The sequence below is a fragment of the Cucurbita maxima genome, unplaced genomic scaffold (assembly GCF_002738345.1).
Source record: "Cucurbita maxima cultivar Rimu unplaced genomic scaffold, Cmax_1.0 Cma_Scf00001, whole genome shotgun sequence".
Lineage (NCBI taxonomy): Eukaryota > Viridiplantae > Streptophyta > Magnoliopsida > Cucurbitales > Cucurbitaceae > Cucurbita > Cucurbita maxima.
In genome coordinates this window covers 5,049,154-5,069,837 of record NW_019272017.1, presented here as the reverse complement: position 1 = coordinate 5,069,837, position 20,684 = coordinate 5,049,154, and the positions used below count along the sequence as shown (strand labels likewise).

At 34.7% G+C, this 20,684-nt stretch overlaps 4 protein-coding genes across 7 annotated transcripts; 2 read left to right on the top strand and 2 right to left on the bottom strand.

Moving 5' to 3' along the window:
• Window positions 1-362: 362 nt before the first annotated feature.
• On the bottom strand, window positions 363-2,692 carry LOC111486865 (gibberellin 2-beta-dioxygenase 8-like; the record flags this gene model as incomplete). Its single annotated transcript, XM_023134017.1, has 3 exons — window positions 363-766; window positions 1,213-1,534; window positions 2,115-2,692. Coding segments are annotated over 3 exons (1,164 nt in total), but the record flags the coding sequence as incomplete, so codon positions are not given.
• Window positions 2,693-5,788: 3,096 nt separating this feature from the next.
• Window positions 5,789-10,756, bottom strand: LOC111484625 (inactive leucine-rich repeat receptor-like serine/threonine-protein kinase At1g60630). Of its 2 annotated transcripts, none has more exons than XM_023131305.1 (3): window positions 10,436-10,756; window positions 8,455-10,317; window positions 5,789-6,730 (listed from the first exon to the last, which is right to left on the bottom strand). In XM_023131305.1, exons 2-3 carry the CDS (start codon window positions 9,782-9,784, stop codon window positions 6,072-6,074), a joined length of 1,989 nt encoding a protein of 662 aa, XP_022987073.1. In that variant the 5' UTR covers window positions 9,785-10,317; window positions 10,436-10,756; the 3' UTR covers window positions 5,789-6,071. The 2 variants fall into 2 exon arrangements, with proteins under 2 accessions (XP_022987073.1, XP_022987074.1); XM_023131306.1 differs by having other exon boundaries at window positions 8,455-10,284.
• A 2,067-nt stretch (window positions 10,757-12,823) lies between these two features.
• On the top strand, window positions 12,824-13,583 carry LOC111484714 (MLP-like protein 329). Its single transcript, XM_023131313.1, has 2 exons — window positions 12,824-13,053; window positions 13,146-13,583. The coding sequence occupies exons 1-2, from the start codon at window positions 12,861-12,863 to the stop codon at window positions 13,406-13,408; spliced, it is 456 nt and encodes a 151-aa protein (XP_022987081.1). The 5' UTR covers window positions 12,824-12,860; the 3' UTR covers window positions 13,409-13,583.
• Window positions 13,584-16,251: 2,668 nt separating this feature from the next.
• Window positions 16,252-19,677, top strand: LOC111484651. 3 transcript variants are annotated; one of them, XR_002718567.1, is made up of 7 exons: window positions 16,252-16,801; window positions 17,091-17,332; window positions 17,439-17,561; window positions 17,704-17,820; window positions 17,995-18,174; window positions 18,724-18,939; window positions 18,970-19,251. XR_002718567.1 is itself a non-coding variant. In XM_023131310.1 (7 exons), the coding sequence occupies exons 1-7, from the start codon at window positions 16,399-16,401 to the stop codon at window positions 19,274-19,276; spliced, it is 1,218 nt and encodes a 405-aa protein (XP_022987078.1). In that variant the 5' UTR covers window positions 16,252-16,398; the 3' UTR covers window positions 19,277-19,353. The 3 variants fall into 3 exon arrangements, 2 of the variants coding, with proteins under 2 accessions (XP_022987078.1, XP_022987075.1); XM_023131310.1 differs by lacking the exon at window positions 18,970-19,251 and adding an exon at window positions 19,266-19,353 and having other exon boundaries at window positions 18,724-18,865; XM_023131307.1 differs by lacking the exon at window positions 18,970-19,251 and adding an exon at window positions 19,290-19,677 and having other exon boundaries at window positions 16,254-16,801; window positions 18,724-18,865.
• Window positions 19,678-20,684: the final 1,007 nt, after the last annotated feature.

Genomic DNA, 20,684 nt, shown 5'->3' with positions numbered 1-20,684 from the left:
TTTGTTTTAAAAAAATATTCTTAAATCTAGATTTGTATCATATAATATCTTATTCATATCAATATATTTAACTAATTTTAAATTCTATTGAAAAAAAAAATGTATTTTTCAATATTTTTTTTATAATTTAAACTAGTTATTATCATGGTTAGCTAAAAAAGTCGTGTTCATAAACAATATTCTTTTGTCCATTAATAGAATGGAGATTTTAATTTTAAAATTTTGTGAATTTTGTAAAAATTTTATACTAATCCTTCTTTATTTTCTATTTTTTTTTTTTGAAGGTTTAATATTTTTTAAACCTCCTACAATTTCGTATAGTTCGAAGATCTAAGAAAACATATAGATTTGTGAATGGCGTTTCAAGTTAAGAGTAGATACATCGAGATATTTCTCGATCTACAATAGTTATACTACAATGTAGTTGATCATTGCAGTCGAAATTTTAACTGATATCATGAAGATGGTGGATTTGAAGTACGCATCTTTCGCTAATTTGTTGCTAGTTATTTGAGTTTGAATTGGTATTGATATTGACGAGCCGAAATTTCGAAAGACCTATTTTGTACCCAATTTTTTCCACATCATCTCTAACTTGTTTTCTGTACTCCGCGAAAGTGAAGTGTCTATAAGGTGAAGGCTGTCTGCAACTCCCAATTGGAGAATGATAAGAAGGGCAGAGGAAGTATGCTATCGAATATCTTTCCCGCATCGAATTAGCCACGACCCTGTGCTTCACACTCTTGTACGTATCATTGCTCCAAGCCTGGAAATCAGCTTATCAATTCATGATATTTTGGATAAAATAAGAAGAGTTAAAGGTTGAATTATTTGTCGATGATAAATATATTTTAAAGCAACTTCTATTTTTTATTTTGGATGATATAATTGTAGAAGTGAATGACCGAACCGACTGCATCGAATTGGTATTATACTTTAAATTTTTTTTAGGTATATTGTCACAACACAATAATTGATTTTATGAGCAATAGCATTGATTTAAATAATTTATATGAATAGGGACAAAATAGAACTTTTGAAATTGAAAAGGAATATATGCTTTGGTGTTTTAAATTTTGTTTCAGGTTTGAAAATAGAAAATAAAACAAAAATAGATTAAATTGAATCTAGCCTTGTCAAACCACCTAGACCAATTTACAAATTTAACCCTATAGTCATAATCAAACGGAGTAAAAGAGTTGCAGCGAGTACCTGTAGAAGATCTCCAATGTTGACAACAAGGGCTTCTGGATTGGGGTTCACAGCCACCCATTGCGATCCTTTCATCAGCTGCAGCCCGCCGCTGCGATCTTGATGAAGTATGGTAAGGAAATCGCTGTCCGTGTGGGGCACCAGGCCGGAAACATCGCCGGGAAATGGACAGATTGGGTAATGATTCAATCGGAGGAAGCATGTGCTTTCGTCGCAGATATCGTCAAATATTTCTTTTCGGTGGCCCAAACACTCCACTAAAACTCCTGCTAAAGATCTTGCTAACTTCGACATGGCGGTTGCCAGTTCCTCCATCACTTCCCTGGCGTTCAAGCATATAAGGTCAGTGAGTAATGGGCTCTCCTTGTTTTTTTTTTTTTTTGTAATTTAGTTCAATTGTGGAAGAATGTGGCCATTTAATGCCGGTTGATTGTGATATGGAGGTGCTATTACTTTTTGCGGTCTAGCTGTTTGTGAAAATGTCTAGACGAGTTAAACTCTTCAAGATTGCGGGATGTGTTGGTGAAAAGTGCATTAAAAATTATAATATAAAAGATATCAGGTTAGATTACAAACAGAACTTTTGAAATTTTCATTTATGTTCCTCAAATTTAAACTAAAATATGAATATGACATGATCATTAGATGACTTTTGGCTGAGTTGGCATGGTATGGCATAGGGTTGGATAAATTAACAAGCATGCCATACCAGCCTTCTGTAAATGGGATATTAACAAACAAAAACGTAATCTGAAATTAGTCTAAAACTTAAGAATATAATTGAACTTTTTTTAAGTCTAAAAGATCATATCGACACAACGTTTCAAGTCTTGGAACTAAATGAAAAAAATACAATACTTAAGAGAAGTATGTAGCTGGATGAAGGGTGATAAAGTTGATACCTTAAGTTAATGAACTCGCCATAGCAGGCAGCTTCAGAGACCTTTGTGAGGGGAATGTGAAAAGCTTCAGACCAAGAGAACTGGTTTGGGTGGGTTGCAGTCGGTGTTCCCCATCTGTAAGAATGATCCAAAATCCCACTTGTAGATTTTTTCTCAAAGGGTACCCCAAATAACTTCATTTGTTCTTTGCTCATTCTGCTCAGCAGCTCTGTGCGTATCCCATGGTTTATCACTTGGAAGAATCCCCATTCTGTCGACGCTCCAAAAATTTCTCTACTGCAAGCCCTCCTCTCCTTTTCATTGCTACTTTCCAAACCTGTAAGATCAATAAGAGGAAGCTGACATTCCCCCATGACAGAGTTAATTTGTTGATTGCCATTGTTAAGTAGTTGTAATTGAGCTTTGGATTGCAAAAGCAACTCATATTGATGGAAGAGTGGTGGGTTGGAGTCCGTCATGGTTGTGTTCTCTATATTCCCTGTGGGTTTCCTACAAAAGTTATGAAAGCGAGAAGTGTTCTTTATATTCCCTGTCTGTGGAAAAGAGAAGTTGGGCTTAAGTTGTGGGGAGGAGGAAGATCACAAGTGGAATCAAACAAAGACAATAGAAGAGGATACTGTAAAGGAGCTACCATATAGTGACAATTGTCATGAAAAGATGGATTCTCTCTTTCCATTTTCTCACAAAAAAAATTGGGAAGACGAGGTCTGTTTCGATCCCTTTTAATATTAACGATAGAAGACAAGCCTAAGGAAGTGGGAAAACAATGAGAAGGAAAGATCCAAACCTACCTTCAACTTTTTGAGTTTGGTAGACAAAAAGTTTATATTGGGACCCTTCTGTTGTTATGTAGCAACTACCAAGTTTATTCCCAATTAGGCCTCAGTGAAATAGAATGTTCCATTTCCATGATTGTTTATTTAGTTTCTTAAAATAATTGTTTATGCTCTGCGGATTCTTTCCTTTGTGCATAATTGGTGAGTATGGCTCTTAAACGTCATTGTCTTTTTCTTCTGCAGCAAACCTAACCAAACCTGCCATGTCTGGATTCTTCATTTGTTTTCTCAGGTTTATTATTTCTGCTCTTGTTGGTAGATGGATGAGGATGAGGACGATAATTTACAGGTACGCCCTGTCGAATGAAGAATCCAGACATGCAGGTTTTGTTAGGTTAAAAGATATATATATATATTTATTTATGTATGTATGTATGTATGCATATACAGATAAAGAGGCTAAAACTTAATCTTCGTTAAATCTGATTACGAAACAACATAATGTCCAAGGTTTAGATAACCTAAATTCTAAATGCATGCCACACCATCGATCATGAAAAATGAAAAACAATATATCTACTCAATAGGTCATAAAAAGGATAAATTTGTATAACAATAAAATTGAATCAAAATTATTAAATTATAATTTGTTGTCCTTGGTGGCTCATAGAAGTAGCTTTTGAAATCAATTTTCTTTCAAATATGTATTTTCTCCTACAAAATTTTAAGATTTCAATTAATTCTATATATGTTTTTCTATTTCTGAACTCTTATCAAATAATTTATATTAACAAAATTTTACTTACAAATTTTGTGAAGCTTTGAGGAAGAAAGATTTAAAAAAAAAAAAAAAAACAGAAAATTGGGAGAAATAGAGTTGCTGGCGACAGTCCAACGAAGGGGTGGTAAAACAATAGAAGAAGATTTAGCCAGGTTTCCACTCGATTTTAGAGTTATTGGTTGCTGGACAGAGATTTAGACTGGTTTGGAGCAAAATCCAGTGAGTTGAGGCTTGAATTCTGCTTGAAATCAGAGAAGAAAATAAGGAAATTCATTTTCGCTGTCTGCCTTCCGAGCGTAATTCGTGACAATCCAGCCAACCATTTAATGAGTTTCTTGAGGGGTTTTGATTAGTGGATCGTGGGAAAGAGTTCCATTGAGCTGATTTTGGAAGATTTGGGTATGAATGCGAGGTTGAATACGCTTGGATTTGAGTAAGTGCTCGAACTTTCAAAGATAAATTCTTTCTCTACACTCGACCAATCCTTATGAATTTTGTTCCTACAGCTTCATGGCAGTGAGGAGAAGATTTTATGTGAGGAACTCGAGAGATGTAAACCATCACGTGAAGATACATTAGAGGTAAGAACGGCGATTTTTAGCCGAAGAATGAGTGACTCCCTTCTTTAAATCGATCAAATTTGGTGTGTAGTCGAGTCTAATCCCTCGGGAGTTTTTGATCACCTGAGTGAAATCTTGGCTATAGTGGAAGGAATTGGGACGAATCAAAGGGGGAAGGCCGTCGTCGAAGAGTCGCCGGAGGAAGGATGTTGGTTGCCAGAGAAAATATAAACTTGTTTTCTCCTGAGGTACACGAAGTTGCCTGTAGGCAGCGTTGACCTGTCAATGGATAACCCTACCTTGATCGTCCTAGTGTTTTAGTAAGATTTTGGCCATCCGTAGTTTGATTTTTTTTTTTTATTATTATCTATTTTTCCCAATTTTCTTCTTTTGACTCAGTTAGGGCCTACTTAGACAAGTTTGGGAGAACTTAGACTTTAAAAGCAGAAAAATCGAGCCTCCAAATACTCCTGGTACGGTAAGTAGCCATTTCGAAATTCCTATGCATGTTTACCTGTAGGATCAACTTGGACTAGCATGATCAAGTTAGAATTAAGTTATATCCAGAAATATGCATGAATTATCTTGAGAATTTTGAGTTATAATGTTTAGGTTATTTAGAGCTTTGTGACTTATCCTTAAATTTTACCGTGCGTGGTGAGACCCTGCTAGGTTAGCAAACTTGCTTAGACTAAATTTGCACGTATAAGGATCATCCTGGACCTTCTAAGCATAGTTGTTTAGGATGAGCCACCCTTTTCGGAACTCAAAGCCTAATAAGCCTAGATAGGTCCTTAGATGCATGTTGGGTTGCGAGACTAAATTCCACTATTTGATTTGGGAACCATTATACCATCAAGTTCGTTTGTGAATGTTCCCATCAAAATCCAAGTGGAACCCGCTTGTCGGGATGTCCTATGACCAATTAGTATAATACAGATCCGAGAGATCTTCAGGTAGGCCACAAGGGAGGCTGAAGAGCTAGTTACTACGTTAAAGCTTAAAGAGTTGAAATAATAGTGGACTTAGGTTATACCGTATGACAAAGGTTTGTCTCGTGACCTTTCACCCATATTCAACTCTCTGGCATGTTTCATTGATTCTTCTCTTCTTGAGTCATTGTAGGGGGGAATTTTGGGTGGATCTAATAGAGTTTTAATAGCATTTTGTGGTCCAAGAATGGCTTTATTATTAATCCCATACTTGTACTTTTGAATATCAAGAATGGCCATCTTTTATCTTCGTTGAACACCTTTTTGGCTCTGATATCAATTTGTTGGGTTTGAAACGTGGCAGGTCAGAATAAAGACAAGTAAGACAAAAGGTTGTTCAAAGCAGAGGAAAACAATGGAAAAAGGAAATGAAGGACGAAGACACAGAATTATAGTGGCTTTGGTCTTTTTTTACCCACTTACATCAAATGGGTTTTTGGTATGTATTAGTTCTTGTCAAACAACTCCCCCCAAAACAGTATGAGCCAAATAGTTTACAACGATTATTGATTGAAAACATCACCAGTTTGCACTTTGTGTGAAATATACAAACATTTGAACAATATGAAGCAAATAATTGGGTTGGATTAATGACATCGAATAACCTAAAAGCACTACACTTCCAGTTCTACTGATGATAATTTACTTGTTCCCGCACTCCAAACCCGCTTCTTGTTTTGTGGAAACTTGAAACTAGCCAAACGAGGGAACCTCTACCGAATCAACAACTTTACACTCTCTCTACCATCCTAGTTGAAGAATAATTGAGATGCCTTTAGAATGAAAACAAAGAACAGCAACAACAACAATGATAGTCAAAATGCAAACTTGTGAGTTTTGGAAGCCATTCAAATGCTTAAATGTTCTTCCCTGGGCAAACTCTGGACAATATCAGACCATCTCCCTGGTGAATGATCACTACTGTTGGATGATATTTGAGCCTCTGCTCTTGTATCTCTTATCATCTTTAGTACATCCCTCATTGTCGGTCGGTTCTGCGGCATAAGTGAAACACAAGCCATTGCTATGTTCAAAAGAGCTTGAAGTTTCTCTTCCGATGCCTCGTTCCCAGACGTGGGATCATCCCCAGACTCCGTCTCCTCTTCCCTAACTGAGCTAACCCACTTGGGAATGTCAGAGCCATGTTCTTGAACAAGATCTTGGAAGGGTGTTTTTCCTGTAAGAAGCTCCAACAGAAGAACACCAAAACTATAGACGTCTGCTTGTTGTGTGGTTGGCTTACGGATGTCGCGGCACTCGGGAGCTCGGTAAAAGAGCGAAGTTGCACTAGTTTCTTCGAGCGAATCAGGATCTCGGAATAAGTTAAGACCATAATCAGTAAGACACGACTCAAAATCCGATCCTAATAGTACGTTTGAGGATTTGAGGTTTCCATGTATTGAGCCTGGGTTCTGGTGGATGTAGAGTAGACCACTGGCCAAGTCTTCGGCTATTTTGAGGCAGGATGTCCAATGAAGAGGCTTTCCTCCGCCTGAAGTTCTCGATCCTGTAATTCAAGCTTAAAAAAATTATTGGCCAAACCATGTGAAACTTACAAACTAAGAACGCCCAGATGCACGTTGCGTTATGGACAAACAAATTGCAAAAAATACAAGTTTATACCAGTACAATGGTGAAGAACTATGAGAGGTTAAAGCAACCAACCACAATTCTCTCTTATAAGAAAAAAAAAACCGTATTTATGCAATGCCTGATAATAGTGTTCGTATACTAGCATGTTTAGAACATGTTTGATTTGGTGTTCAAGCTTTATTATGTTTCTTCTTTTTCCGCCAACTAATTTTTCAAACAAACATAAACGAAACATTTGAAAACTTTAGTGTTAATGTTTCACAAGTCTCCCACATGTTTCGAATAGGTTTTAGTGTAGGCTGTCCAGTTAAATGTCGAGCATGGACATAGTACTGGACTACAAAATCCATGTTTTATGTCAATAGTCACAAGCTCAAAGTATCAGAGAGCAGCATGTCATCTTTAATAAATTCCTCTGGACCTCATCCAGAGGAAAGACGAAACAGAGAAAGAAAACAAGAGGACCTCATTTTTTTTAAAAAAAAAAAAAAAGCACAAAGGGACCCATTTTGACTATAAATATTTGGGCATATTAATGGTTTACATTTTACACTTGCATAGAAAAAAGATGCAAAATAATAATAATAATAATACAATAAAATGGAGAATCTTAAGGTCAACTAGCCTAAATATTCAAACAAATCTACCGGTCAGCAATATCGGCATGCTCAGATTTATGATGAAAAGTGCCATGTGAAAAAGGACAAGAGAGAGAAAATCAAGGGAATAAAATAAGAGCTAGAAAAGTACTACTGGCATGAAAACAATGGCATATTTTAAGCACATAACTCTAAATCAACCGGAGATTAATGGGGGAGTTACAGAAAACGCCAGCATGCGCGGCTGAGGTTTGAAAGGTAAATACCCTTTTCCCCAAATGGCTCAACAACTATTTAATCCTTCCAAAATATGACAGATCTGGGTAATGGGAACACCATATTGTGTGGTATGCAGAACACAGTACACGGGCCCATCACAAGACAATGATACAACAATAAATGGACAATCATCTTCACGATCATTCTCAAAAGCACAACGATTAGGACCTTTCACCCATATCTAATCCTTTCTTTTCATTATCCTTTAACATCTATCCAGCAATGTGTTCCTAGACAAAGAACATGAAAGGGGTGGATGAAGAACAAAGCATGTCAACAAAACAAGGGCCCCATAAGATAAAAACGACTTGGAGGAGAAAGGGTCAAATCAGGCAAAAAGAGGTGAGAGGGAGCGGGAAGTAAGGGGAAAGCCATGTGATCTGTGTATCTAAAGCTCAACTTTTAGCTTTTGCCCAAGTCTACCGCAAGACACGAGGTTAGCTTTTACCAGTGTGTGTCCCCCACGCTTTTTTATGAATTCCCAGGGTATCCTCTCCTGGCTATCTACCCTCTAACTCGGCCTACTTTCAATCACCAATTCTTTATAACAATATCAAATCAAGTTGGGTACGGAAGACCATTTTCTTTTTGTCACTTTGCATTCATATTTCTCAACTAGACATCATTGAATGCTAACTTTACACTTTACTAGCGGTAATATACTTTACAGTATCAAGAACCCAACTCGTGTGGCAGAAAATATTCAGCAAAATTTCAACAAATAAATGATTAAAAAGTGCAAAGGGTGACCGACACTTACCGTGGATGAGAGAGAAGAGACTGCCATTGGGGAAATAATCGTATACGAGAAGGCGCTCCTCCTTAGCCTGGAAATAGGCCCTGAGAGGGACCAAGTTGGGGTGTCTGAGCCGCCCAAGCACTTCCATCTGCCGTCCGAATTCCTCTGCTCGTGGGTACCTTGCATCCTTCAGCCGCTTCACCGTCACAATATACCCAGATTCCATCACTGCCTTGTATGTGCTTCCGATGGTCCCTCTGCCCAAAGTCTCCGCCGAAGCTTTCAACAGATCTTCCAAGCTATAAGTCATTTTCTGATCCCCTGCTCCGCAGAACACTAGACTCCCTAGTCCTTCACTTTCCCATGAAAATCCCCCTTGCTTTCCCCCGTTATTAACTTCTCTGCTTCCGCCGGCAGTTCCAGATGTTTCCTCCATCCCCATCCCCATCCCCATCCCCTCGTCGCCGATTCCTTTGTTTCTAACTTCCGCTAGGCTCTCTCTTTCCCTACATTTGCAAATCATACACAATAAAAGAATGATTAATAGCAGCCCGACAAACCCACCAACGCTTCCTGCTATTATCCTGACCATTTTTTTGTGTCTTGAAGACGAGCTTGAGCTCAGGATTTGTGAATAAGAGGGACTTAATGATGGCGCAATGGCAATATTTCCACAGGGGTTTTGAACTTGTTTTCCGCAAAGTTCTAGGTTGCCGGAAAATGACGAGACATTGAAGCGGAGCAAGGCGGGGGTTTCTGGGATGTCGCCGGAGAGGTGATTGTTAGAGACATTGAAGAATCGGAGACTGGTTTGGTTGAAAGGTGGGATGGAGCCGGTGAGTTGGTTGTCCTGCAGGTGTAGGACATAGAGACGCCGGAGTTTGAGCAGCGAGTCTGGAATGGGGCCAGATATTTGATTACCGGAAAGAACAACGACCTTCAAGCGATGGAGATCGGAGATGGAGATCGGGAACTCGCCGGAAAAGTTGTTGTCGTTAAGATAGAGGGATTTGAGATTAACAAGACCTGAGAGATCAGGGATTTGGCCAGAGAGTGAATTTCCTTTGAAACTGAGAACACGAAGCTGATCTAAACGATTCAAAATCTTGTGGTTAAGAACGCCAGAGAGATTTAGATGCTCCAAAACAAGCTTAGTTACCCGCCCATTTTTGCACTCTTTCACGCCTTGCCAGTGGCAGACAGAGCTTCCTCGCCATGGAAGCGAGTTCCCAGGGTCGAGAGATTCTTTCAGTGCTAACAGAGCTTCTTCATCTCCAGCCCGAACCAGAGGCACTACACAGAACAAGAAGACGAAGAAGAATGGAGAGTACCTGATTACCATCAGTTTCATCGCAGAGATCACCTTGAAATAGATCCTCTCGCATCACCAAGAAAAGCCCAGAATCTAATCAAAAGCTAATCCGCGATGCAAAAATGGACTAAAAATCTCTAGAGCAAGCAATATTCCCCTTTCTTTCATCTACTCGCTGTAGGAACCTGAACTCTCAGAAACCTTTCTTCTCAACACTGTGGCTTCAAAATGGCGCCAGTTGTAGTCCTTTTCAGAGCCATAAAAATCTTTGACTAAAACAAGGAAAGACAACACAGTCCTCTACCTCTTGCAGCTCATTCGCATTGGCATAGCAAACAGTCTTACCTTCTGTAGACATGGAGTTAAGAACAAGATGCCCTCCAATGGCAATACCCTCGGGAAAACACCGACTGTAGACACTCATTCACTTGTAGGAACTCCCGGACATCGTGACAAAACCTTCACGTGAACTCACAGACGAGAAATTAAACGATTCTTCTCTCCTCCCCATGATTCGCATCCAATTCTTTATTCAAAACCTGCAGGCATTATTAAATCCCCCCAAAACCAAACTTCCAAAACACGAAAACAAAAAACCTTACGCAGTCAAAATCCTCGAACCACTAAACAAAAAACACACACCGATTTTCTCAACTTCAACAACAACAAATCCAAATTTCTCACACTCACCTACTCAACCCGACGAGTTCCGCACTGCAATACCGATGAACTCTTCCGCCAATCAACAATCCCGCTTTTCCATTTCCCCGAGTTGAAGCTGTAGGTGGATCAGAAAATGGTGATTCGATTGAGAAATGAGATTGGGAGAGGAGGGAAAGGAACAGTAATTACAGCACTTATAATTACAGATTGAAGAAACGGGGCCATTGCTATGGATGCGTACTGGCTGGGTGACAGTAGTAATGATTCAAGAGAGAGAGAGAGAGAGAGAGAGAGAGAAATGGAGAGTGCGCGCGCGAGAGATGGAGAGAGAGAGAGAGAAAAAAAATGGTGAAGGAATTGAATGGAAAAGAAAAATAAATTAAATTAGACGATAGGATGGAGAGGGAAAGGGAACGCTCAACAACCTGACACGTGTTCTCATTTATTAATTTTCTGACGTAATAATTATTTTCATGTTCACTGGGCGGAGGAGGACGACACAGTTATGAGAACTCCTCAAAGTGTTTTTAGCTTTTGTTTTATATTTTTGGAATTTTTTTTATTTAATTTAGATAATATGCATTTAACACATTTTTTTTTTATATTTTCAATGGATAAATTCTATTAAAATTTATAATACACAAATATGTATTTATTTTCTAAATATACAAAAAAAAATATTATAATTTAAATATAAATAAATTATTTTGTATTTAAATTTCTGTCAAATGTATGTGACAACATGAAATACAATTTATTTTCATTCCGTATAGTTTATTTATTAGATTTCTTACTAAATATATCTTATTTTTTTCTTGATTTTCCAACAATTTATAAAATTTTAAAGAACTTCTTAATTATATATATAAATACACGTTTGTATTCTCATATTTTTTCCAATTCACGCTTTAAACTAAAATAAATCAAACCCTTTTAATTATAAAATTATTATAATAATGACATATGATTGGAACTTGATTAGAAAATTAACATTTTTCTGTTTTTTTTTTTTTTTTTTTTTTTTTTTTTTTTTGGTTTAAATACAATGATGTTCATATTTTGGCAATCCATGATGTTGAATGATTAGATAATATTTTTGATATGAGGAGAAGATCTTAGATGAAATCAATGTGGGGTTGCCCAAAATAAGTCACAAGATAATGAAATTAAATGGTATAATTTAATAAAATATGGTTGTAATACTTAAAATGCCAAAAATCTAGTGACAATCATGAGTGTACTTTGTAGTTCAAATTATATTTATGGGTTTATGGGTGGGCTGATAGGGATTCTACATTACTCCCTCATATGCCTATAACTATACCCTTCCACTTTTAAAACTATATGATAAATTCTATATTTTCTATTTCACATATTTTAATATTTAATAATTTATTTGATATTAGATTAATGACAGATTTATTCATTTTAAATATTATTAAACAAAAATAATATTTTTACTGTTTAAAACCTATTAAAATATATACAAACAAAAATAAAGATTTATTAACTAAGTTTATATTTTACGTTTAGATATAAAATAAAAAAAAATATCTCAAATTTATTTTCAATTCAATTTTAGTCGGTAATATAAGGCCCATTATAAGGCCCAGTTTGTAGCCCATGATTCCCATATTAAGAAAGCCCAAAAGAGCTTGAACCCATTGTAAGGCCCAGTTTGTTGAGAGTCCATGTTTGGACATCGTAGGAACCCACACGGTACCTAAGATTAGCTCTCTACGCTCCTAGTAGTGTGAACAGTGCCACTAGAGCATCCACCCACACGTGTCTTCACGTGTAAGAGTAGGAGACTCCCACGCTGGATAACACACACTTTTGCTATGCGTGAACGTCCTGCATTATTACTTGTTGATATCGAAAAATTAAAAGTCTAGAAATTTGTTCATGTCGAAACTCCGATGTTATAACGTTCTTCATATTTCTACTGTCGCTTAAATGAAAAGTTGATGTCGTGAAACATGTCTTCTCCTTCCTATAAACAAATTTCAAAAATTTGAGAGCGGTTGAGATACAAATTTTCAAAGATTTAGGGAGCCCACAAAATATATATATATTCATTAAAAAATAAAAGTAAAATTTATATATAATTTGCCATGTATTTAGTGTGAGGATTATTGAGAGTGAGTCCACGTTGGTTAATTTAATGAAAGATTATAGGTTTAGAAGTGAAAAATACTATCCCCATTGGTATAAGATGTTTTGAGAAGTTCAAAACAAAGTCACGAGAACTTATGCTTAAAGTGGATAATATTATATTATTGTGGAGAGTCGTGATTTCTAACGTATGATGTCATCTACGACCATACAAATAATACAAAATAATAAATATAATATACTCATAAATTATGAGTAGAGATTTGTATAAATAGGACATGAAATTAAGCATTATTGTGTGCCATCTGTGAAGCAATCAAGTGGAAGAATCGAAGCCATGTCTCTGGTCGGGAAACTGGTGAGCGAGCTAGAGATAAACGCACCTGCTGAGAAGTATTACAAAGTCTTCAAGGATCAATGCTTTCATGTTCCTAATATCACCCCAAATATCATTCAGCACGTTGAAATTCATGATGGAGATTGGGATAGCCATGACCATGGCTCTATCAAGACCTGGCATTACACAGTTGGTATGCATATATCTCTCCATCACTTTACTTTATTTTCTTGAATAACCCTATTTTTTTTTTTGTTTGTTTGTTCTTTGTGTTTGATTTGTAAGACGGGAAGTCTGAGGTTTTTAAAGAGCGAGTGGAATTTCACGACGAGAAATTCACGGTAGTTCTGGTTGGATTGGAAGGAGATGTGTTCAATCATTATAAAACTTTCAAGCCGGTGTATCAAGTTGTGCCAAAGGGTCCTACCCATTGTTTGGCGGTTCTGACAATTGAGTATGAGAAACTTGATGATGGTTCTCCTTATCCTTATCAGTATATTGATCTCATGAATGGCATTACTAAGGATATTGAATCTCACCTCAAATAAGAAGCTTTGGTGTGTCGGTTCGAGCTTCATAACTATATGTTGTTTCAAAGTTGTATGCTATTTTCAAGTTATGTTTGTAGGCCTGATGATGTATGTTTGTTGCTTTACTCTTCTATTTCGATAAGCTTTATGTTCTAGTGAAAAGTAAATAAATTAAAGTTGGTCGGTATGTAAAATGAGTGATGATTAAGTAATAATATGTTTTATTTGGGTATTTTGAATACATCAATTGTGGAAGATCAAATTATCAACTTTTATTATAGTAAGCGGTGCCTTATCTACTTGGTTATACTCAAACAAACGCAAATGATCTATGGTCAAAGTCGAAGGTCGACAACAAACACAATTATCATAGCTATAAATTGAACAATATCCTGACTCGATCAGGGTTAACATAAACACGCTTAAGAATCAACCATGGAATACTCTAAATACTACTTTGTCGGCTCTGAATATATATGTGAGATCATATACGGTTGGAGAGGAGAATGAAACATTCATGATCAGGGTGTGGAAATCTCTCTTTAGTAGATACATTTTAAAATCGTGAGATTGATGACGATAACGATATGTAACGAGACAAAACAGATAATATTTACTAGCAGTAGGCTTGGACTGCTACAATACACTTAGCACAATGGAGAGTGGGTAGATAATAGTTTTACCATATGCTAATTGTCCATCACTCATCTGACACGTGTCTTCATTCATCATATTATAGAATATCAACATATTCGATCTCCATCACATCATCTATCATTTAATGTATACCTTAGCTTGGACAATTCAACCGACAAACTTCGACTTGACATAGTTGAATTACTTATCGACTATTGTTTTGTTGATTTTTTAGAGTCACGATTAAAATTATCTGCGATCGAGTTTTGTTTATTGTAGATTTGAAATTACAGCTTGATATTAAAAGGTACCCACATCATAAAGATTCATTATTTTAAAACAATTTTAATTTCATCCAAGAATTAAATGAAAATTTAATGCTTTGTTCCTGATCATAGACAATATCTTTTTGATTTGGTATTATCTTTTCATGGTTATTATATTACATATTTTATGATCACGATCATAATTTATTATACTTTATTTTAATTTTTGGTTGATATAATCTTTGACAATATAAGCTAAATTAGTAGAAATGCCAATAACTTTATATTTTATACTTTATCTTAAAAATGTAATTTTAAACTTTAAAAATTTTATAAAATTTTAAAAATAACATTAACCCCTTGCTTTTATAAAAAAAAATCAAAAAATTATTATTGTCTATATATGAACAAAAATTGTCTATTAACATCTCATAAATTATCTCCAAACATTTAATGAATCATAAAAATATTTTTTAAAAATTTTAAAAATATTTTTTAAAATTTTAAAAAATATTAAAAGTATTAATGAAACTCGTGAATATTTATTTTTAAAACCCTTTAAAAGTTTAAATATATCATAAAACTTTTGAGTAAATTTGTTTGTATAGTATTAATTTAATATATAGTAGTTAACCTACGTTTCATATAACAACAAGATTTGGTCGAAGTTTTTCCCGGACATAAGACTTTTAGAGTCGGTACCCCACGGAGATTACAATAATTGGAAACGACAAAATAAATATTATTTTCTAGAAAATTACAAATAAAATAAGTTGTATTTTTTAAAAACTTTCAATGATTAATAGACCAAATCCACAACTTTTCAAACTAATGACCAATTTAAATATGGTTTCGTGATATAAGCTTATTTTGTATTATTGAAAACATATATTCTAAAGTTGAAGTTTATTTTATATAACTTAATAAAAAATAATAATTTCAAAAAATAATTTTTCATTCGTTTTATTTTAATTTACTTTAAATATTTCTTTTGTATTTATTTTATGAAATTGTTTTAAAGGAATGTTTCTCCATTCCATGTCATTTTATTTATGATATGAGAATAATTAACTATAATTGACGTAAATTTTATATAAATAAAATCATATTTTTATTCTGTTTTAGCAAATAGTTTTAGACAATTTTATTATACTACTAAATTTTAAAAACTAATGGTTGCTAATTAGTTAATTTTTTATTAAATTAAATTAATAAAAACAATTTTAACTTTCATTCATTAAATTTTTAGATTTTAAATCTATTTAAGAATAAAATCCTCGAACAAATTAACTAATAGTAGATGATAATTTTTTTTAAATACCATTAATTTCAAATGACACCTTAAACTTCTATATAATCTAAAAATATTTTTAAATTTTTTTAAAAAAATTCAAAAACACTATTACCATGTAGATGGAACATTAAAATTTTGTTTAAAAAATATTTAACATACCCTTTTAAATTTTAAAAAATGTTTTAAAAATACTTTTTATTTATTTTTTAAAAATTAAAAAATACCTTAAAGTTAGTATCACTTTTGAAAAATACTCTAAATTTTTAAAAGTAATGTTAAAGAATTTAGAGATAATCTATGAAATACCAACGAAGATTTTTGTTGATAAAATTTTATTAAAACTTTCGTCTATAAAATTAAAATATGTCAATGTTATTGTTATTTTTAAATATAGTCTGAACTTATTTTTGTTGATTATTTTTTAACTTTTTTTAAAAAAAATTAAAGCTTAATAATGATTTTTTTTAAATAATTTTTTTAATCTAAAATCAAATATTTTTTAGACAAATTTTAGGCTTTTTTATTAGTTTAGTCAAAAAAAAAAAAAAAAAAAAATCATTGCTTTACATTTTTTATCCGAGAAAAGAAAAGAAAATAGAAAATTTTGTATCATCCAAAATTCCTTTGTAGCATTATGGATGCAATTTTGTGAACGTGCCGTTAAACAATTGGCTTCTCGAGAAGAGACGGATCTGTCGCAGGCAATTGAAGCTCAGCAGTAAGAACATGGCCATTATTTCCGTAACGAGTGAAATCCAACAAAATTGGTACACAGGAACTGGAATAATATGCTGTTCCGATCGGAGTGAGCTATGGGAGCTTCACATCAATGGAGTTCATCTCTTCAAACTGCTCCAATCAAGCTAAAATCTTCCATTTCCCTAACCTCCTCATCGAATTTCATCTTCTATTTCTGCAAACGATCTCGGGTGAATGATTCCTCAACTCGTCGTTGCGCTGTTTGTGCTCATAACTCCAATTTGCCGCGGCCGAAATCTACAAATTCTGATGCTCGGATTTCGAAATCCGTCGTTCTCGGAGATTGCCAAGGGCATGAGCTTGTTCGGATCTCTTCTACTTCGATTCGACGGCGTAACAGTGTGATTCTCTCTCTGGTATCCTTATTTGATAAACGTTCTCTTTGGCGAAGGATCTTTTTTGCCTCGAAGAAAGTTAGGAGTATCATTTTGCTCAACATCGTCACGATTGTTTATGGTGAGCTTCTCCTTAACACCGCCCCTTTTCTATTAGATCAATTGTTGATATTCTGAATTAATCGTAAGAATGTGGAGTAGATATGTAAGATTTGTGTATGCTGAAGCGGAATTAGTACTCAATCACATGTGGTTCAGCAGAAACTTTGCCATAATATACAAATTTTTTCTACTATTAAAAGTGCTAGCTACAAAAGTCTTGAAGTTTTTTTCCTTTTCATATAATAGGAATTTCATTAAGATCTTCAACTAAAATACTGTTCCATATCTTCAAATCATTGCTGCTGTAGCTAGCAGTATTCCAGTTGTGAAAGAGGTTGAAGAATTAGTGGATCCAGCAACCTTCAATGCTGTGCGGTTTGCCATAACTGCTATTCCATTCGTTCCACTTGTATTGTATAAATGGGATGATGTTGAGACTCGCAATGCTGGAATAGAGTTAGGTTTCTGGGTTAGTCTGGGGTACCTGATGCAGGCATTTGGACTGCTTACATCTGATGCCGGGCGAGCATCCTTTATATCAATGCTCACGGTAATATTCTGAATTCTATGTTGTGTTAATGTTCTTGCTATAATATTGTGTGTTAATGTTCTTGCTATAATATTGTGTGTTAATGTTCTTGTGTATCAATAATCAGGTACTTGTAGTTCCAATACTTGATGGAGTTTTAGGTGCTGTAGTTCCTGCTCGTACCTGGTTTGGAGTTCTCATGTCAGTCATTGGGGTTGCAATGCTTGAATCTAGTGGATCCCCTCCATGTGTATGTTTATTCTCAAAATTATTGTGATTATTGGCAGAATGTAATCTAATCAGCAGTTTTTTAAATTTCTGAATGCTTTCAATTTGAGATTTTGATGTATGTATAAACACCACATTCAACTAGTTCTTCTGATTTATTTCAGGTGGGAGATCTTTTGAACTTCTTGAGTGCAATATTTTTTGGTGTGCATATGCTTAGAACAGAGCATATTTCAAGGCGTACAGAAAAGGATAAATTAGTATCACTCCTTGCATATGAAGTTAATATTTTCTCATATTTAGAGAGGGGGGGGGGGGGGGGGGGGGGGGGGGGGGGGGGGGGGGGGGGGGGGGGGGGGGGGGGGGGGGGGGGGGGGGGGGGGGGGGGGGGGGGGGGGGGTGGCAATGGTGTTAGTTTTGCTGTATAGTTCGAATGATTTTAATTACTTTTTCAGGTTTGCGTTGTTTCTATTCTATCGATGCTGTGGTACTTTATTTGGAGATGGATTGATGGAACGGAAACAATTAGTGAGTCGTGGAATTGGAAAACGTATTCAGATTGGGTGTTCATGTTTCCTTGGGTACCTGCTCTGTACACAGGCTTATTGTCTACTGGTTTTTGCCTGTGGCTAGAGGTATGCCTTCTTATTTAGTCTATATTATAAAATTTTAATTTCAGCCTTGCTTTTCCTTTGAGATGCTATTCGATTTTATTTGATCATAGGGATCTCACATCGATTGGAGAGGGGAACGAAACATTCCTTATAAGGGTGTGGAAACCTCTCCCTAGTAGACGCGTTTTAAAATCTTAAGGGAAAGCCTGAAAAGGAAAGCCCAAATATCTGCTAGCTACTAGGGCTTGGGCAGTTACAAATGGTATCAGAGCCAGACACCGAGCCGTATGCTAGCAAGGACTCGGACCCTCAAGGGGGTGGATTGTGAGATCTTACATCGATTGGAGACGGAAACGAAGCATTCCTTATGAGGGTGTAGAAATGAAGCATTCCTTAACGGAAAGCCTAAAAAGAACAATATCTACTCGCGATGTGCTTGGACGGTTATAGATCCCGTCTAAATTATACAAATGTTGGACTTTTATGTATGTGATACATCTGTGCACATGGGTATGCACTTGAAGTGCAGCAAACAATATTTTCTTAGCAAATCAATATACGATTCTCCAGATGGGTGCCATGTGCGATGTATCAGCCACAGAAACTGCGGTTATTTACAGTTTGGAGCCAGTCTGGGGTGGAAGTTTTGCCTGGTTCCTTCTTGGTGAAAGGTGGGGATTGAGTGGCTGGATTGGTGCTGCTCTGGTGCTAGGTAAACTTCCTTACAAAATTTAAAAATTTGTGATAGGAGCTATGCTATCTTATCTTTCAAGTAAAATTTTCAACATAAAAGGAATGGATAGGAGCTATGTCAACATAAGTAAATTTTTCGGCTTTTCTTGTGGTTTATTATGAGTGGTAAACATTATTCCTTAGTGATGTCAATAATATTTTTATTTGAAAGGTAAAAATTATTAGGTTATGAACAATATTGTTACCCCTATGCTGAGGATCAACAGGGTGTATCAGATTATGAACAAAAGAATAGCTGATTGCATCAAAAACACATCATATCTACAATTCTTCTGGACAAATATTTCTGCATTTCTTTGCATCTTATTCTATAAGATATGGTGTTCATACTCCCCTCTACTTTGCACGACTTTTTTCAGTGTCCTGGTGATTTTGATATGTAGGTGGAAGCTTAACAGTGCAGATACTATCATCATCTGCTACCAAATCTTGCAAAGATGACAGAAGCAAGGAAGTCCATGACGTTTTGGGTTCTGCTGATAAACGCAGTTTGTCGACCTCTCCAATAGTTCTAACCAGAGGTAAAAATGTTACACATCACTTGAAAAAGTAAGGTATATTATTTAGGACCAGACCTCTAATATATACCATGTGATCTATTAGACATAATAATCTCGAAGGTTCAACGACCATACTTCTAATATAACATGTAATTTATGTACGTACCAATACATAATCATTAGAGCTTACCTATGAATATGTGTGTATATATATATATATATATTAATTAAAGAAATGAAGTTACTAACAAAGCTTTAGGTAGCTTTGTCCAAGTTCCTAATGTCTTGAATAATGTAATATTTGGCTGCTAATAATGGATAATTTCCTTTTTATACTTCACTTTTCTCAATATAAATATTTAAATTTATAGTCATGTTATAAAAATAAATATTAAGTTTTTGATAACTATTTTATTTTTATTTTTTTTAATTTGGTTTGGTTCATTGATGGCATACAAAGTACACTATTTCTTAAATTTTATGCAAGATTGTGTGGTCTATCACCAAGTTAAACAAGTAGTACTCGGGCAACGGAGATTTAGATTTTATCTTCTTTGGTAGAAGATATATGCATTAATTAGTTGAATTATGTTTAAGTTGATAACTTTCAATCTATAATATTGGTTCGAAGAGTCAACTAATAAAAAAAATAATAGTATATCTATAGATATATTATTGGTTATATTTAAAATACTAGAAAATTTTTTTCATAATGTTCATAGATTTTGGAACTTGGATTTTGAGCAATTAAATTATAAACAAGGTTACGCCCATAGGGATTTAAAAATAAAAAATAAAAATAGTGGGATGATGGAATCTTCTACCACATACTAGATTAATTAATTAATTAATTAATTTTATTTTTAATAATATTGATCTATTTATTCTTTTATTAATTATCCTTCTAACCCAAAATGGCGAGCATTGACTTTCTTTCTTAATAATTTATGTGGCCCAGCTAAGAAGATATTCTTTTAATTGCCTCGACATCTTTTATATTTATTTATTTATTTATTTTAAAAATCAATCTCGACCTCGAATATTTACTTAATCCACTAAATTGGTGTGAACGTTATCCAATAAATTACGGATATGGGAAGAGTAATAAATAAAAATAATAATAAATGAAAAGATACATACCAATAAATATTTAAAAAAATATATCAAATATAATATATATGGTAAACTATAATTTATTAGATATTTAAATATACCTAACAGTCCTTTTTTATTTTTAAAAAAGGTTAATATAGAAGGATAAAAAAAACAAAAACTGAG

Coding starts and splice junctions, on each gene's coding strand:
- LOC111484625 (XM_023131305.1), bottom strand. CDS start 9,784: ATGAAACTGATGGTAATCAGGTACTCTCCATTCTTCTTCGTCTTCTTG. Junction 6,731..8,454: donor TCTCTTCTCTCTCATCCACG/GTAAGTGTCGGT, acceptor CTTGAATTACAG/GATCGAGAACTTCAGGCGGA.
- LOC111484714 (XM_023131313.1), top strand. CDS start 12,861: ATGTCTCTGGTCGGGAAACTGGTGAGCGAGCTAGAGATAAACGCACCT. Junction 13,054..13,145: donor GACCTGGCATTACACAGTTG/GTATGCATATAT, acceptor TTGATTTGTAAG/ACGGGAAGTCTGAGGTTTTT.
- LOC111484651 (XM_023131307.1), top strand. CDS start 16,399: ATGGGAGCTTCACATCAATGGAGTTCATCTCTTCAAACTGCTCCAATC. Junction 16,802..17,090: donor CATCGTCACGATTGTTTATG/GTGAGCTTCTCC, acceptor TTGCTGCTGTAG/CTAGCAGTATTCCAGTTGTG. Junction 18,866..19,289: donor TGGTGCTGCTCTGGTGCTAG/GTAAACTTCCTT, acceptor TTTGATATGTAG/GTGGAAGCTTAACAGTGCAG.